This window comes from Xiphophorus maculatus, chromosome 14, assembly GCF_002775205.1.
Source record: "Xiphophorus maculatus strain JP 163 A chromosome 14, X_maculatus-5.0-male, whole genome shotgun sequence".
NCBI classification, from domain to species: Eukaryota; Metazoa; Chordata; class Actinopteri; order Cyprinodontiformes; family Poeciliidae; genus Xiphophorus; species Xiphophorus maculatus.
Genome location: NC_036456.1, coordinates 13,367,929 through 13,386,486, shown reverse-complemented (window position 1 = coordinate 13,386,486; position 18,558 = coordinate 13,367,929). Strand labels below are relative to the sequence as shown.

Here is an 18,558-nt window from a genome sequence, read left to right as displayed (position 1 = left end):
GCTTCGCGTGACACTGGTTGGTGCAGTTGGGTCTAACATGTCTTTAATCTTCATTATTTTTTCAGCAGATTAAGTGATGCAGTGCCAATGACACACAAAGCCAAACCACAGGATAACAAACCTCCACCTTGCTTTGCTTCAGCTGACTATAACGACCCAGTGAACTACACTTGTGGAGTTTGTGTTATCGTTTTCAGAAGACATAAAAGAAAAGGTGTCACTTTTAAAAGCATTGAGGAAACCTTGTTTTTACTCTTATAGAAGTAAATTATATTAAAGCTTAACCAGAGATCTAGGCAGGTATTTTTTTAAATATTGTTGATTTTGAGGTTTTACCAACAAATCTAAATTTAAAAAAAATTAAAAATCAGCTAATTTTCAGTGTTTCTGACCTGGACATTGTGCTACACTCAACTTATCTTTTCACATCAGCAGCCCTAGAGAAAAAAAACTAAAAATGAAATGAATGCAGCATACCTTAGGGTTTTTACTCTAGATTTTAAAACATAAGATGGGATAGAAACCACATATTCACGCCACCCGGTAGGCAGTCATGCGGTAGTAGTTCTGACTGTGACTGCGCGCTGCCCACACCAGCAGCGCGGCAGCCATCATGTGCAGGGGCGAGGAGATGAGGGCCAGGTACAGGGACCAACCCAGGGAGCCATCCACCTTGTCAGGAAGCATCGACACCCTGTGGAGCAGGTCCATCCCAGCCAGGTAGCAGCACACTGTGGCCAGGGTGCACAGACCTGTAAAATGCAGGATGACACAGAAATCTGTCAAGAGTTTGCTTTGCTAATCCGGTTTCTGACATGAATCCTGAGAAAAATGTGCAGCAGTTAACCGAAAGGTGAAAACATAAATGGACGTATGGGGGGAAACAGTTTGCATTTGTCTTAACGATCCTGTTCCCTGGGGTTGCCTTTTTGTTCTGTTCTTTGTCAAGACGATTCCACAATATTTCACCATCTGTGACTGAACTCCAATCAGTCATGCTCCAATCCATGCTGTTGCATTCTTGGTATGCTTGTATAGAAATGGAAAGTCGGTCACTTCCTAGATGAAAATCTGAAGAGGCTTTGATAAGAAGCTGCAACGTTGCTCACCGAATAAAATGACCAAACCACACGTTTTTACTGTAGTCAGTCAATGAACTTTCTGTTCAGCATCTCATTACTCTGTCTTATGCTCCTTTGCGCTTACTTTGGGTTAGATGTTTTCCATTTCTTTATCTGTTTTACGTACACACTCACTGGCCACTTTATTAGATACACATTTCTAATTGGTTATTATAAAACTAGTGAATAAGTCAAAGTGCCTGAAACTTAATGAATTAGGCAGTTAGATTAGATGAAGCCAACCCACTGAAGTTCAAACTAAGCGTTAGAATCTGGAATATATTGGATTGAAGTGTCTTTGCATGTCTGTTCTACTTTTCTGAGAGGGATATTTATGCCCACTCTGGGGTCCGAAATGCAGACGATTAGTGAGGAACATTTTTTGTGGCCTAAAACATCTTGTTGATGTCAAAGGAGTACAGAAAAATTAGCTTAAGATGACAGACAGGCAGCAGAAGCTCAAATAAAACACTTTAGTGCCAGTGTATGGAGAACACTATCTCAGAATGCTAACTTTGAGCTGATGGGCTAGCAGAAGAGCCCACCAGACGCCAGTCCAGACAGCTAAAATTAGGAAAACTAAACATACAATTCACACAGGCTCATCAAAATTGGACAGTAACAGATCAGAAAAACTTTTCCAGGTTGATTTGAGTTGCTCCATTCAGGGTGGCAGTGGTGTACCTGTGTGGCATATATTTTGTTAATACATTTTGAGTCCCAAGCAAAAATGATGTCCAAACTTGTACCAGAAAAGTTAACTATATACTGTACCTATAAGTACCTATATAAGATGTAGAGCCATAATTCTACATCTTAAGCCAATGACCATAAAAACCCTTAAGAGATCTTCAGAAATCTGTTCTAGACGGTCTGGTTTTACGGAAGTTAATTAAAGCAGGAATGATTTAATTAGTTGTTGTTTTTTTTACAGTACTATACATGCTGGCACATAGTCAACATTGATAAGTAGGCCACCCTTTGAAAAGTTTGTGCTGACATCTTATATAAAGTCATAAATTACTGACTGCATTAATTGCTGGCTTGAGATGCAGAGAAACCGGTCTTACCAGCCAAGAGATGAAGAACTCCGATGCCCAACGTGGGAGTGAGACTTCTGCAAAGGCAGGCGCAAAACCCAATCAGGCCCGCCAGCACAACCAGACCGAGAGACGCCAGTGGGAGCAGAAATTGGCACCTCCACAAATCTTTTCATAGGAGGCACATGTCATTAGTAAACCACACTCTGATGAAGAAGTACATGTTCATTGTCATGCAAATTTTGGTCATATAACAGGATGGTTTTGTTGTGTGTGTCTTCTGAACGTACAGGTGCAGAGCCATGTAGCAATTATTTTATTTGCTGCTGAGGGGAAGGCATGCTTTAAGACAGCATTTTTCAATTCCGGTCCTCAGGCCCCTCTGCCCTGCATGTTTTAGGTGTTTCCCTTCTGCTACACACCTGGATTGAATCTATGGGTGATCAACAGGTTTCTGCAGCACTTGATGATCATGCAATCATTTGAATCAGCTGTTCTGGAATAGAGGCACATCTAAACCATGCAGAGCAGGGGGGCCTGAGGACTGGAATTGGGAAACGCTGCTTTAAGACATTTATGTTCTACTCAAACATTAATTATTTATGTAATTTTATGGTCTTTTCTGAGTAAAAATGAAAAAAAATCAATTGTGGTTAAAAATGTAACTTATTTCTTGAGATGCTTCTAAGCCTTGACTAACTCCTATTAAGCTTATAATATTTATAAAGTTGTATTCAAAGAGTGCTTAAAATAGCACTGTTATGTTTCATTTTAATTTTCAGTCTTTAAAATGATCAAATAAAAGTGATTACAAAACAAAGGCGTGTTCTCTCATTTTGGTTTTTGTAGCTAAAATGAATCTTAGTGGAAACTAGACGTAAAGGTGATCAACCTACTGTACGAGTTTCACCTTTCTCAACAGTGGGTCAGGTTTGGGCGCATTCGTAAGTCTGGGAAAGGCTTTTAGTTTATTTAGGTGAAGAGTCTCTTTGTTGGTCATTGCTCCTCTATCACCATTAAATCCTATTGACCAGACATTGTCTTGGTAGCACAAAGAAAAGCCAGGACTTACTTGCAAAAGGGACTTTCTGCAGGCCAGATATTGAGATGGGAATGACTAATCATTAGCAACAACTATGGTAGTGAGAAAAATCCATCTGAGAACAAAAGCTTCAGACAAACAGTGTTTCAGACAAAAAAAATAATAAAAACAAGAGAGCAGATACAATCAAGACTGATCTCACTGTGGAAGATCTTTGGGAATGCTACCAGTGAAGCCAAGCAATTTCACTAACACAGTTAATATGAGCGGTTCAGGTTTGGGAGTTTTTTCACCCATAGAACTGTTTCCTTGCTCATTTAACTCTTAAATCAGTCAACTCTAATTGTTCTGCAATACTTCTTGTCACATAACAGCATCTGAATAAACAATAAAGTTCCCAAATTACTGATCAGGCTAAAAAAAATTTTAAAAAAACTAAAATTACAGCAGCTCAATTCATTGAAAATTAAAACAATTAAAAATGAAAGTAATAACTGGATTCTGTGGGAAGTGGGAATTTCTCAGTTTGTGGCGATCTGATAAAAAACTGTGCGGATTTTATTTTGGTATTGCCACTGCCTATACCGTAAAAGGTAAACCGGAAGAGGAAAACGCAGGGATTATAGCGTGTACTCAGCATCCTTGGTGCACCGAGCATCCTAAAAATAAACTCTTCGTGAAATCTGCCTTGATTATTCTTTTTTGGGGGGATAAAACACATTTTATTACCGAGGACTGATTTATTGTTTCCGTTGAGGAGGGGCTGTTGTTGTTGCGGACTGTCGCTGCAGCAGGACACCCACCGTCTGTGGAAGTGGGACAGCGGAACAGATGGCGTATCCAAGCCGGTCCGCAGGGCTTTGTCCAGCACAAGAGACAAGGTGCCATCATTAACATAGTTCGCTTTTACAGCTTGTTTTATTTTTGTGCGACTCTCTCCTCCATCATACACAATCAGCCATGTTGGAGTGACTGGATGCAACTGGAGGACCGAAACGCGTCCGTGTACCGCCTGAGCCGAGACCAACCCCCCGCCGACTTAATCCCCTTTAAGTCCGTCTGGGTGAACAATGGTCGACAACCGCTACGCCACTGCTCTGGTCATCGCCTGCGTGCTGAGCATCCTGGCCACCGTGTATCTGTCGGTGGCCATCGGCACGCAGCACTGGTACCAGTACAGCAGCCCCACCGTGCGCGGCGAGGCCAACGTGTCCGAGCTGCGCTCCCTCTACGACGAGTTCATGACCGGGGAGTTCGACGAGAAGACCTACAGCGACACGCTGTTCCGCCTCAACGGGACCGTGGGGCTGTGGTGGCGGTGCGTGCTCGTCCCACCCTCTGCCCACTGGAACAGGGAGCCAGGTATGTGGCTGTGACCCCCCCCCCACACACACACACACCTAGTTGCCCCAGTTGCCCTGAGACACACCTGCAGTCATACCAGCTGCACACCTTTCACTGCAGATGTGACTCATAGCTGTTGGACCTGGAATCATCTATTCTAATGAACTGAATTGCATGTGCCAAAAACATGAGTCACTGCAGGTTGATGAAGGATAGGCAGGGTTAGGCCACATTCATTTCGTTTCAGTATCAGTTCGATTGTTGATTTTTTTTTTCCCCAAGCACATTTAACGAGGTGCCATTCTTATTAGTTTTGTTTTTCATTATACAAACGCGACGCCACTGTTCTTGTCATCGCCTGCGTGCTGAGCATCCTGGCCACCGTGCATCAGTCGGTGGCCGTCGGCACGCAGCTCTGGTACCAGTGCAGCAGCCCATGTGCTCACTTTCACCCAAACACTCAGAACCATGACAAAACAATATAAGCTCTACTAGAAAAGCAATAAGCACCAAATAGTTCCAAAAATACCAGACCAGACTCAAAGGTCCCAATATGCGCATGTATAAGAGTTTTGGAATAAACATATTCAACACAAACTACAGTTAAAAACCAAAATAGAATAGAATAGAATAGAATTACTTTATTCATCCCAGCAGGGAAATGGGACGAATCACAGTTACAGCAGCATAGAGACAAGACACACAACATCCACCACTGAGTAGCCATTGTAGACAAGATAAAATAAGAATAAAATATGACATGCTGTCAATATAAAAAGCAGCTTAGAGCAGTCCTTGCAAGGATTCAAAATGCAGAACAGACCAGCCATGTGCTGATGTAATTGTGCATACCATTGAGGTATGCACAATTATGAAGAATTATTACATTCCCTCTGAGATCATTGATTACCACACTCCAGTCTGGTAGGTGGCTGTAAATGCACCTTCAGTTGGTTGCCATCCGCCAATAAAAAACAAAAGAAGAAGAAGAAGGTTCACAGGTGTCTCATATCAGGAATCAGTGTTGCACAGAAAAGGAGAAAGCCCAACTTTGCCACAGGGGCCTTAACACCACAATAAAGTGAAAAAGTCTGGCTGAACATGATGTTATTGGATAACTTATTTATTGAAGTGGTACATACCATTGGTTTATGAGCTATGAACAAATAACTCAACCGAATTTGATTAACATCTGAAGTGCAATCTCCCAACATGGCTGCAATTTGTGTTTTCTCATTTATGAAGCATAAATACAGTTATTCCACTGATTGGCAAATTGACGGATTGATGCAACAATGTCGCATTTCTTTGCGACATTGTTGGATTTTTAAACACTACACCCAGTTTTACACCAGTTAACTGCATTTTCTGACTTGTACTCAAAGTAAACAACTGAATCTATGGTGACTTTCAGATGCAAAGATCTTGCTGGAGTGTCGAAACTTCACTCTGCCGGAGCAGTTCACCCCTAAATACAAAGAGCCAGGGAACCACAACAGTGGAGAGGACATGCTCCGCACCTGTACGTTCAGAAGACACACACAACAAAACCATCCTGTTATATGACCAAAATTTGCATGACAATGAACATGTACTTCTTCATCAGAGTGTGGTTTACTAATGACATGTGTCTCCTATGAAAAGATTTGTGGAGGTGCCAATTTCTGCTCCCACTGGCGTCTCTCGGTCTGGTTGTGCTGGCGGGCCTGATTGGGTTTTGCGCCTGCCTTTGCAGAAGTCTCACTCCCACGTTGGGCATCGGAGTTCTTCATCTCTTGGCTGGTAAGACCGGTTTCTCTGCATCTCAAGCCAGCAATTAATGCAGTCAGTAATTTATGACTTTATATAAGATGTCAGCGCAAACTTTTCAAAGGGTGACCTACTTATCAATGTTGACTATGTGCCAGCATGTATAGTACTGTAAAAAAAAACTAAAACTAATTAAATCATTCCTGCTTTAATTAACTTCCGTAAAACCAGACCGTCTAGAACAGATTTCTGAAGATCTCTTAAGGGTTCCTATGGTCATTGGCTTAAGATGTAGAATTATGGCTCTACATCTTATATAGGTACTTATAGGTACAGTATATAGTTAACTTTTCTGGTACAAGTTTGGACATCATTTTTGCTTGGGACTCAAAATGTATTAACAAAATATATGCCACACAGGTACACCACTGCCACCCTGAATGGAGCAACTCAAATCAACCTGGAAAAGTTTTTCTGATCTGTTACTGTCCAATTTTGATGAGCCTGTGTGAATTGTATGTTTAGTTTTCCTAATTTTAGCTGTCTGGACTGGCGTCTGGTGGGCTCTTCTGCTAGCCCATCAGCTCAAAGTTAGCATTCTGAGATAGTGTTCTCCATACACTGGCACTAAAGTGTTTTATTTGAGCTTCTGCTGCCTGTCTGTCATCTTAAGCTAATTTTTCTGTACTCCTTTGACATCAACAAGATGTTTTAGGCCACAAAAAATGTTCCTCACTAATCGTCTGCATTTCGGACCCCAGAGTGGGCATAAATATCCCTCTCAGAAAAGTAGAACAGACATGCAAAGACACTTCAATCCAATATATTCCAGATTCTAACGCTTAGTTTGAACTTCAGTGGGTTGGCTTCATCTAATCTAACTGCCTAATTCATTAAGTTTCAGGCACTTTGACTTATTCACTAGTTTTATAATAACCAATTAGAAATGTGTATCTAATAAAGTGGCCAGTGAGTGTGTACGTAAAACAGATAAAGAAATGGAAAACATCTAACCCAAAGTAAGCGCAAAGGAGCATAAAACAGAGTAATGAGATGCTGAACAGAAAGTTCATTGACTGACTACAGTAAAAACGTGTGGTTTGGTCATTTTATTCGGTGAGCAACGTTGCAGCTTCTTATCAAAGCCTCTTCAGATTTTCATCTAGGAAGTGACCGACTTTCCATTTCTATACAAGCATACCAAGAATGCAACAGCATGGATTGGAGCATGACTGATTGGAGTTCAGTCACAGATGGTGAAATATTGTGGAATCGTCTTGACAAAGAACAGAACAAAAAGGCAACCCCAGGGAACAGGATCGTTAAGACAAATGCAAACTGTTTCCCCCCATACGTCCATTTATGTTTTCACCTTTCGGTTAACTGCTGCACATTTTTCTCAGGATTCATGTCAGAAACCGGATTAGCAAAGCAAACTCTTGACAGATTTCTGTGTCATCCTGCATTTTACAGGTCTGTGCACCCTGGCCACAGTGTGCTGCTACCTGGCTGGGATGGACCTGCTCCACAGGGTGTCGATGCTTCCTGACAAGGTGGATGGCTCCCTGGGTTGGTCCCTGTACCTGGCCCTCATCTCCTCGCCCCTGCACATGATGGCTGCCGCGCTGCTGGTGTGGGCAGCGCGCAGTCACAGTCAGAACTACTACCGCATGACTGCCTACCGGGTGGCGTGAATATGTGGTTTCTATCCCATCTTATGTTTTAAAATCTAGAGTAAAAACCCTAAGGTATGCTGCATTCATTTCATTTTAATTTATTTTTTCTCTAGGGCTGCTGATGTGAAAAGATAAGTCGAGTGTAGCATAATGTCCAGGTCAGAAACACTGAAAATTAGCTGATTTTTAATTTTTTTTTAATTTAGATTTGTTGGTAAAATCTCAAAATCAGCAATATTAAAAAAAATACCTGCCTGGATCTCTGGTTAAGCTTTAATATAATTTACTTCTATAAGGGTAAAAACAAGGTTTCCTCAATGCTTTTAAAAGTGACACCTTTTCTTTTATGTCTTCTGAAAACGATAACACAAACTCCACAAGTGTAGTTCACTGGGTTGTTACAGTCAGCTGAAGCAAAGCAAGGTGGAGGTTTGTTATCCTGTGGTTTGGCTTTGTGTGTCATTGGCACTGCATCACTTAATCTGCTGAAAAAATAATGAAGATTAAAGACATGTTAGACCCAACTGCACCAACCAGTGTCACGCGAAGCAATGCCCTGGGAGGAAGTTTCTGAGCCAAACGCTCCCCAAACAAAGGCACGAAATGAAAAGGTTTTTTTTAAATTTGACAAAGTTGACAGTCCTGACCTAAATATGCATAGAATCTCTTATTAAACGATCCATGTCACTACAAGAGATAAAAAAAACCGTCCTCATAGTGGAAGAGTGCCAAAAATCAGGACACGGATGCCAGGTGTTTTTGGCAGGTTGTTCTTGTTGAGGACGTTTATGAAGTTAGACAGCAGTGCCCTGACTTCAGTCTTGCGCTGCAGAATTGGATTATTTCGGTTGTTGCTTTTGATCTTCAAGTCAATTTATTTATATTGCACCAATTTACAACAATTATCATCTGAAAGCCCTTTACAAAAATGCAGATCTAACCTCTATGCAAAAATTGTAGTTATAATGGGTTGCAATCGGGTTCGGTTCATAACGCCAATTGGCAAAATGTTAAGAAATCATAATTGATTGCTTCAAGTCACTGACCTTGCAGCAATCCCTCATATTGAGCAAGAATCTTGCTGAAGTGGAAAAGAACAGACAGCCCCAACCACTAGCAGTAGCAAAGGAAAGCCATTATGTGGCTTAAATTACAAAGTGAAAATTCATCTGCCTGTTTCAGTTTGACGCATTCATTTGGTTGAGATACAGAGGATTCAACCTTCATGCGGCCTCTTTCAAGTTGGTTCTTAAGTATTTTGTAAGACAGCTGCTTCCTTCCTTGTGATTTTTTCACGCTGTTGAGTGAGCAGTGCATGCACACCGCACGCCTCTGACGATCCTCATCTGATAAGGAGCGGAGCAGAATGCTGCCTGTTCACTTCTCAGAGCCAAGTGGTGTTAACGATTTCAGGAAAAAAAACCACAGACGTCACTTAAGACCCAGTCATCAATCTAAGCAAGTGTGCTTTAAATTGCTTTGAGCTTCTTCTTTTAATTTATTTGTATAAATATTGTACATATCAAACAGAATAAGGAAGGAACAGTTTTGGTCAGAAGTCTACGTACAGTACACTCCTTGGCATGAATGTCATTTTGGGATTTACCGATTAATTTAACAGTTTTTCTTGTTACCAGGTCGGAATGATTATACAACAAAGAATGTCAATAAGTAAAAACAAGAATTGGAAGCTCAGGTTTTAAATTGTTGTGAATCTTTCTCTAATCCACACATGGAAAAAAGTACACTTACACTATGAAACCCTGTAATATTTGGTAAAAGGCCATCTGGCAGATTGACCTTTAACCTTACACTTTTTGTAGTCATCACCTCCGCCGTATTCCAAGCTTCTCGGCATAGCGCACAAATTTTCTGTCAGGTTGATGTTGGGGCTTTAGCCAGGCCATCTATTTAGGAAATCTGTGAGTTATGCTTAAAAGCAGCATTGAATCTTTCGAAAGGAGCGGCCAAACATCCCGGTAGAGTCATGGTAGAAACTTGTTGAAGGCTGCACAAAGCTTGTGGTTGATGTTCAGCTATCGAAGCAACATATAAGCAAATTAATGTTGTTTTTTTTAACGCAATTTTTAAAATGTAGTAAAGGCAATACAGTTCAATCTTTCCAATATTAATAAGTCTTCTGGCTATAACGACGTCTTTAAAATCTGATTCAAAACAGATTTTATGTACATCAGTACATAATGTTTTACCGGTATGTTCTTAAAGAAAACAAAAGCAAAAGGTAATGAACTTTGAAGCATATTTCCATAATTTCTGCTATGTCACAATTGCTCCTATTATCTTATTCAAAGTTACAGTGAAGAATTTCAGTTCAGTGGTTGTCTCAGAGTTATGAGACCACACCTGTGTGACAGGCACACCTTAAGTACTGAATGTTTCAAGCAAAACACAAAAGCATTCAGTCAATCATCTTCAGAGGCTTTGACGCAGAATGCTTTGTCACTGAGAAGTGAAAGATTATTACCGCATCCATGTTAGTCCTGACAAAATGTCCACATTGATGCTTTTTTTTTCTTTTTGCTATTTAACTTGATTTATTTATTCTTTATATATATACAAAGTATGTTGTTTTGTTACTTTTCATGCATATTTGATCTGATTTTGTAGAGGAAAACATTTAATTTGTGTCATTTAGTGACGCAATACCTTCTGTTTTGTCCATCCTGATATTTTTGTGTTTTGTTTCCTGCTTTGTGTTTGATGTTTCTTTGATTGCTAAAAATCCCTGTTGTGAAAGTAAGTCATCAGAAATAAGGGAGAGTATGCCTGCCCCTTATAAATTATGAATGTACTTTAAGGCCATATGTGGACGAACTGCTGAATTTGTTCTGCAAGTTTACATTACTTTAATCATATCCTGAATATTGATGTAATTTTACATTGATAGATAAATATATATACAGAACAGACCAAAAGTTTGGACACACTTTTTTTTATTTTTTTTATTTAAGTCAATTAAATAATTGACTTAAATAAACACCACAAATGTTTGGTGTGTCCAAACATTTGAGCCAAAAGTTTGGACACACCTTCTCATTGAGTTCAATGAGAAGGTGTGTCCAAACTTTTGGTCTGTACTGTATATGTATATATATTTATTTGGAGGAAATAAACACACTTGCTGGATGGTAACAGATGAGCATCATTTTCCAAAGTGTCATGACATTTCTGAATGGTTTCACAAACGTTCTGCTGAGTTGGATTGTATTTTACTCATCCAAACATCAAACACAAACGGCTCTTCTATCCCTGAATGCACTGTTGAAACATGATGTTTGTGAACCTAAAGTGAAACTGTTGCTATGTGTGTAAATACGTGTGCGTATGTGCAAGGCTTGTACGTGTTGTCATTTCAATAAATAAAAAAAACGTTGATAAAAATCATTTCACACGAGTCTCATCTGAAGAAAGTCTTCACTCCTCTTCCTCTGAAGCAAAACTCTGCTCACTCGCTCGTTCTTCCTCATCCGTTTGCACACGGATAGAAGGGACGGTCACACGCTTCTTTCTGGCCAGGGACAGAGCGATGCCCTTCTCGTAGTAAGCGCATTCGTTGATGAAGAAAGCGTAGAGCGGTTCGTTGCCCTTGTATTTTATTGTTTCTCCTGAGAACGCCTGGAAGAGGGGCTCTCCAGGGTGGAGCAGGCAAAAGTCTCGGTCCTGTGAGAGAAAGCACTTTGAGGTTTTAAAACCTAAAGGGACGCCATGTTGTACATGAAACCAAACATGGAAATGTTTACAACTTCAAACTGGTGAAGCTCCAGAGGAAGCTAGAACAAGAGCATGTCGGTGAAGTATTAAAATGTTAACTTGGGTCATTCATAAATAAATTAACCTATATTTCCTCAAATAAATTCCTGGTTTTGTTGCAACAGCAAAACTTGGCAGGAAATCATGTAGAAAAATCCAACTTTTAATTGAGGGACATTTAGTCAGCAGTTGGAAAATCAAAAACCAAAACTTTTTACACAATAACTAGAAATTTCCATTTCTGGAAGTTAAAATTCAGCAGAAACTTTTAATAAATAATCTTTGAACTCCTGGGGTAAGAATATGATGTGTCACAAAAAGAGTAATTTCTTCTTAAAATGGGAAAGAAAAGAGCAACTGTCATTCAAGTGAAGCCGCTCTCCTGAGCTTCAAAACTCAGCAATTTTCTACAAAAAATAAATTCTTTTGCCTTTTTACAGACAAAGTAATATAACTTAATTTACGAAAAGTTAATCCAACAGCATAAACATATATTTAGGTTGTTACATTGAGCTAGAGGCCTGAGTTGAGACTAATAATTTAAAGTTGGATATGTATTTTGAAAGACTAAAAGTTGTTAAACCTGAATTTAATGCCTGCAACATCTTCAAAAATGTTAGCGTTAAATCATGTTTTTATTTTACAGTGTTGCTTTTATGAGAAATTATTTCACTCAGTCAGGCAGAGGCTGAACTTTCATTCATCACCAAGCTACCAAGTCTGCATCAACATTCATGTCATATGAAAGCAATTTTATGTTTTTACTGTTAATGTTTTCCATTCTCGTTGCGTTTATACGTGAAGCTGCCAAGATTTTATTAAATTTACCATAGAAGATACCATTTCTCAAATTGCAGTTTTGCAAGATATTGCTTGCTTTTCTTTTATTTAGCAAATTACTCAGAGCAGGCTGTACCTGGAGGCGTGGATGGATGGCTGCCGTAATGCTGCGAGTCTCGCCGTCTCTGGGATAATCTACGTTTTTAACCATGGTGAACACGTCGACTGGTCCTCCATCAAACACACAACCTGAAGATACAAGCAGGACAAAAAGCCAAAACTATTTAAGTCACATGGAAGCTTTTAAAAATAGACACAAGGTGCCATTTTTTAAACAAAAACATTGAATTCTGATATTAAACTAGATTTTCTAGGGCCTGCCAAAGTGTGCCCGTCAGTTGGAACCCAGCAATCTCATGCTAAAAATTAGCAACAATGCTAAAATTGGACATAAAACATGGACTTACTCCATCAATATGTTAAAATTAGTGTATGAGCTAAAATTAGACAAAATGTAAATGTTAACCTAAATGCTGCCAGTGGCATGTGGGGTATAACTAGCATGTTGTCTTACATTGACTTCCTCTATTCAGTGTGCTAAACATGGCTAATAAATGCACTCATCTCCTAGCAACAGCTTACAACAAATATTGTAATTGTTCAAAAAACATGAGATTTCTCTTCTGCTCTTTTGAAATACTACTTAACAAGAACTGTGCAGTTCAGAAAAGTGAAAATGTTTTTTTTTTTAGTCATCGATGATAAATATATTATAAAACAGACATTCAACACAAAAGTAAAAATCTGATTTATACTTCATGGCAGTTTGTTACCAGAAAAAAACGGTAAGCTTTTAACAACAAATTAATTATTGTTTATAAAACATAAGCTCTTTTGAAATACTGCTTTGCAAGGCATTTCAATGCAGGCCGTGCATTTGGAGGCCCCAATTATGTTAGGGAGGGTAGGGGCTTCAGTAAAAAATACCACAGTTTCACTGTGCAAACACAAAAATTTAAATAAAATTGGAATAATATGATATAGTAATTATTTCTTGCTTTTGCAAAAAATACTCTATGTACTATGATAGATATAATGGTGTCGATAAGAATATGTTCTCTTTTTAATATTGATGTGTGCCACATTTAAAATAAACATGAACTAAATTTAAATCTGCTCACAGAGGAGAATGTTGCAGATTGTTGATGTTGCGTTCTTCACAGACTCAAACTATAACAGGCTATTATATCTTTAATGTGATGGTAATGTAGTGTTTCCTTCAGCTAGCTGACTGGCAGTGTGCAGCAACAGGCAAAGGGATAGGAAGTTCTGCACAAATTTACGCTCCATGCAGCCTCTGGTCTCTCTAGTATTATGCTTTGTCACTCTGTATGTCGAGTGAGCATCTAGTAATTAGTAATATTTCATTTTTCTTACTAATACTGCTTAATTTAGTACAATTTTAAAGTACTCTACCCACCTCTGCATACAGGTAACTGAGCCATGCTCACATTGGACTCACCTGAGTTAAAACAGCGGATCCAATCCTGCATGTGCTGCACGCCTTCTTTCATTGCTGTGTAAATGTTTGACTTGACACACCCATGAGGCTGAGGACCAATCTCCATGGCTACACAAAGCAGGATTTAAATAAAAATATCCTTTCAGTGGGTTCAGATACATTTATGTTAAAAACAGGAAAAGGCGAAAACTCACCAAAGCCGTGTTTTCCAATGGAATCGAGGGAATATGACTCTTTAGTGGAGACATCAAAATGGATGAATCTCATTGGCGTATCCGGCATCTGCTTCTAAAAGAAAGTATAAGAATAAACCCAAAGTTATATAAACAAATGATTTTCATGGAAATGGTTGTTCAAGTTTCCTGGAGTTGTTTTTTTAAGTTTTAATTTGTACTTTGTTTATCTCATCTTCTGACCACTGTGATCATTTTGCGAATCTGACCTGATCTATCTAGGAATCACCCAGACGTAAAAATATTTAAAAACTTTAGGCATGAACCAGAGTTGAGTGTACTACTATCAGATAACTTAACAAGGAACCGGTTTGAAATTAATCTTTCTGCACAATTACCATCAGTCTGTTACAAAGGTACAATTTGTTCTTGTTTCTTCGATTTCAAAGTAACTATGTACACTGGCTTACAGAAAATATTGGTATCACTATTGGTATTGGTATCACATTTACACACTTGTTAAAGTACAAACAAAGTGACCAGTTAAGCAAGGTGAGGATTAAAAAGAGAAACAGCCAAGAGGTAATCCTCGAGAAGCTTCAGAGATCCACAGTTCAGGGGAGAGAATGCGACAAATATTACTGTCAACTCCAAAAATCTCAAGTGCACATCTAGCTCAGCTGCCTTCCTCTCCTGCAATTGGCCATGCAGCTTCTTGGCTAACATAAATGGTTTTGTTATCTTTCATACATCACTGTTCTTATCCTCATCCGAAAACAAAAAAATACCTCAGCTTTCAGAGTCCATGGAGCAAATCGCAAGTGCTTCTCTGGAGCACTTGAGTGCAGCCACTTTTGAAACTGTGACAGGTGTTAAATATTAAATATTTCAATTTGCGGGACATCCTTAGATTTTTCTGCCACCCTGGATTTAATCCTGTCCAGCTTGACTTTCAAACAATTTCTTTATTAAGCTCATCATTCTCCATTTCATGCCAGTAAAGTTTTTTGGATTTTTCTCTCAGTGAATCCTCTGCATTTCTTCTCATTGTGACCTGTGTCCGTTCCAGGATCACATTTAACCTTGACATTGCATCATAATCGCATTTCAATTGCTTAATTGTCAATCTTGCTTCCTCCAATTCAAAATTCAGAGCTCTAATCTGTCTCTTGTAATGGTCGTTTGCATTTACCAGCATTTCATTCTCTGCTTGCCAGCTCCTTGCATTGCTATTTCTGCTGCCGGTGAGTCGCTCGATTTTTATCCTCAGGTTTTCCACCGTTTTTTGAAGCTGCTTGTTTTCTTTCTGCAGCTCTTCTGCAAAATGTCTATTTTCGCCAACTAGGCCTGTCGCGATAAACGATAAATCAATGAATCGTACGATAAATTAAAACTATCGACCTCATTTTGGATGGTTTTTTTTTTTTACTTTATTCGCAGACACATTGTATAACGACAGAGTGAAACATTTGTTATGCCTCAAGAAAAAACAAATACAGATAAATACAGATAAACAGTATTCAAGATAAAGAAAAAGTTAAGGGGCTTCGGTTCCCAACTGTACATTTAAAGCAATACAGATTTCAATTGTTTTAATAGCTATTTTTTGTCAGTCTTTGATAGTCAGCACATAAAACTTATACATAAATAAAACTTATATTCATTGTAAAATGCAGCAAGGCATGGCTTTCCCTACCTGGAACAACGAATATGATATTTAGCTAGTGACAATAAAGGATTTATGAAAAACTCTGAATTGTTGAGCTTTTAGTGAGGCCAAGTAAGACATCTTCCCCTAAGAGCATAAATTGTGCTTCTATGTTGTTGTGGATAAAGTCACAAAGATTCTGCCAAAAAGCATCAACAAAGGGACGGTGCCAAAACAAGTGGACAACAGTTTAAGGATATGAATCACAAAACGTACAATTTACATCAAATTCTTCCTTGAATATAGAGTTCTCAGCAAAGGATTACTGCAAACATCTGCAGTAGCTTGTCATTTTAAACGGGTAGGATATTCTGATGAAGGAAGTGATATTTTTGTGTTTTTGTCGTGGAAATTGTTCCAATGTTATGCTAAGCATAACTTCTAAGCTCCCACTTCAGTCTCGTCACATAAAGAACTGAGTGATAAGAAATGATCATATTTAACATTAACGGCCTGCTATAGTTTTCGGTTTGCAAACATCACGGTAAAAGTTTTAGACACGCAGCGCCGACAGCTAGACTAATATGTCCACTATTTCTACTCGGGTCGAAACTGAAAACTTAAAGTATTTACCTGCAAGTATCTGAATATGTGAAGACAGATCCAGTCACAGTCAGAATAAGCGATGAAGCTCAGGCCCATGTTGGCGGTGGTGTTGTGGAGGTCACAGATGAGATCCACTGCCGCCCGGCTGCCTTTGGGACCCAGCAGGGCATTCAGTTCACGGGCCCGGAAGATCTCATAGGGGGCCTCCTCTGATACGGGGCCACTAGGACACAAGCACCTTAGTTAATGGAGTGCTGTACTAACTTAATATATGATTTTATTTATTAAGGTTAAGGTGGAATCCAAGTCAACCTGTTCGCAGGTAAAAAATAAATAAATAAAAGTTAATTCCCCCTGAAATCTAATAAATGGTTGTTTCAACCTCCGATATCCACAAAGAAAAAAAATATTCTCTGCATAATTGTTTTGATTCATCCATATTGGAGAGTTTTCTAACATACAAGCAAATGGCCTGTTCAAGGTCATGTCACATAATCAAAACAGTAGTTTTTATGTTTGGAGCCATTCAGAGGTTGGCTGGTTAACGAGTTTTGAATTGTTCTCTTGCAGCAGGACCAAACTGAGGTTGAGCTTATAGTCTCAAACTGGTGCCTGGACAGTCTGCTTTGGGATTTCCCAATGAAAAGCTACATTTATGGTTAGGCTGGTACCTCTGACACCCAACCAGAGATAAACAAAAAATAATGGATGGAAGAATAAATCTGCTGAGTCACAATTTAACAACAGGGTAAATTACTTCCTTTTACATTGATGCAGATCAGTTTGAAGAACTTTTTCTCTCAGCACAATAAATAATGATTTAAAAACTCTGTTTTGAACCTACAGAGCTCCTCTGTGTGGTATTTGAATTAGTTTGATGACCTAAAACAACGTGTCGGTGACACAAGCGGATGGTTTTTGCAACAAAAACAGTGCCTCACTTGAGGGTCGCGTGGGTGAAGCAGCGGTTCAGGTCAGTGTCAACATATCTGCTGCACTGCTGCATGGCCCGAGGGTTGGACAGCACCATCAGCACTGATGCGGGCTCCCCGTCCACCTTCCTTTTCTCCGTCTTCAGCATCTCTCGCACCAAGTACACTCCTGAGAGCTCGTTGCCATGCGTGCCGCCACAAACTGCGACACGGGACAACCTGGGCAAAAGCACCGGCTCATCTACCTGCATCTGACAGACGAAACCAGAGTTAAAATAAGAGATCGAAGGGTGGCGCTTATGTTCTCATGTTTTATTCAGTGTGCATCGATGCGGAAAAAAAACAAAATAAAAAAAAAAAAAGCAGCCAATATGACACTGGGGTTGGACAATCAGTGCAAAACAAAACAGAAAAATATAGATTTGTGAAATCTTACCTTGGTTCTCAGGGCTGGTGTTAACTGTAAACGCAAAATGTCGTCTTTGAGCCAAAGTAAACAAAAGTCACCACTGGGATTTACTTCAGCTTAAAGTTTCTTTGTAAAACACAGACATGGCCGAAATAGTGGTGAACTCGATAGATTATTGATTAAATGAGTGAAAAGGACTCATGCAGCTCATCTTTTGCCACCTACCCCTCCTGTTACCTTTCTCTCCCTGCCATTTACCCACTCGTTCACCCTCTCCTGGACCTTTTCTGTAGTTTCACTGATTCAGCATTCCCATCCCTCCCTCTCTACAAGGCTGCAGCCGCCTGTCATGGTCTCTCTCAGCCTCTCATCACACTGCACCGCTCTAGGGCAGGCAGGGTGTGTCCCCGACGGTGGAAACACAGAGCGTCCCTCTCTTCCTCTGGTCGCAAACAAATGAAGAGTTCAAGCCGAACCCCGAGCCCCCTGCCCCCCAGCTCACCATGTTCTCTGCACGCTCCGTGCATGGATGGGATGGTAGGTTCCAGCGGGCTTTTCAGATAAACCTGCCAGCATGACACAGCAAGAGAACAGAGGCGCCTGTGATGTGTGGAGCGGAAGGAACAGCTCTCCTAGCTGAGAGCAGAGCAGGACGGGCCGACTGAGGATTTGAAACACCGATGCACAACTATTGGTACTCCTGGTAAAGATGCAGAAAGTACCTTAAGATAAGTTTGGCTGAAAA

At 39.8% G+C, this 18,558-nt stretch overlaps 3 protein-coding genes across 4 annotated transcripts; 1 reads left to right on the top strand and 2 right to left on the bottom strand.

Moving 5' to 3' along the window:
* Positions 1-461: 461 nt before the first annotated feature.
* Positions 462-3,843, bottom strand: LOC102230917 (claudin domain-containing protein 1-like). Its single transcript, XM_023346685.1, has 3 exons — positions 3,837-3,843; positions 2,192-2,329; positions 462-752 (listed from the first exon to the last, which is right to left on the bottom strand). The coding sequence occupies exons 1-3, from the start codon at positions 3,841-3,843 to the stop codon at positions 532-534; spliced, it is 366 nt and encodes a 121-aa protein (XP_023202453.1). The 3' UTR covers positions 462-531.
* On the top strand, positions 3,816-11,377 carry LOC102231178 (claudin domain-containing protein 1-like). 2 transcript variants are annotated; one of them, XR_002753769.1, is made up of 5 exons: positions 3,816-4,565; positions 5,962-6,069; positions 6,192-6,329; positions 7,770-10,985; positions 11,047-11,377. XR_002753769.1 is itself a non-coding variant. In XM_023345543.1 (4 exons), the coding sequence occupies exons 1-4, from the start codon at positions 4,274-4,276 to the stop codon at positions 7,988-7,990; spliced, it is 759 nt and encodes a 252-aa protein (XP_023201311.1). In that variant the 5' UTR covers positions 3,816-4,273; the 3' UTR covers positions 7,991-11,032. The 2 variants fall into 2 exon arrangements, 1 of the variants encoding a protein (XP_023201311.1); XM_023345543.1 differs by lacking the exon at positions 11,047-11,377 and having other exon boundaries at positions 7,770-11,032.
* Positions 11,378-11,387: 10 nt separating this feature from the next.
* On the bottom strand, positions 11,388-18,266 carry LOC102230655 (N-acyl-aromatic-L-amino acid amidohydrolase (carboxylate-forming) B-like). The gene is made up of 6 exons (XM_005804823.2): positions 17,414-18,266; positions 16,500-16,695; positions 14,240-14,333; positions 14,046-14,153; positions 12,660-12,772; positions 11,388-11,653 (listed from the first exon to the last, which is right to left on the bottom strand). The coding sequence occupies exons 1-6, from the start codon at positions 17,653-17,655 to the stop codon at positions 11,408-11,410; spliced, it is 999 nt and encodes a 332-aa protein (XP_005804880.1). The 5' UTR covers positions 17,656-18,266; the 3' UTR covers positions 11,388-11,407.
* Between the last annotated feature and the right edge of the window lie 292 nt (positions 18,267-18,558).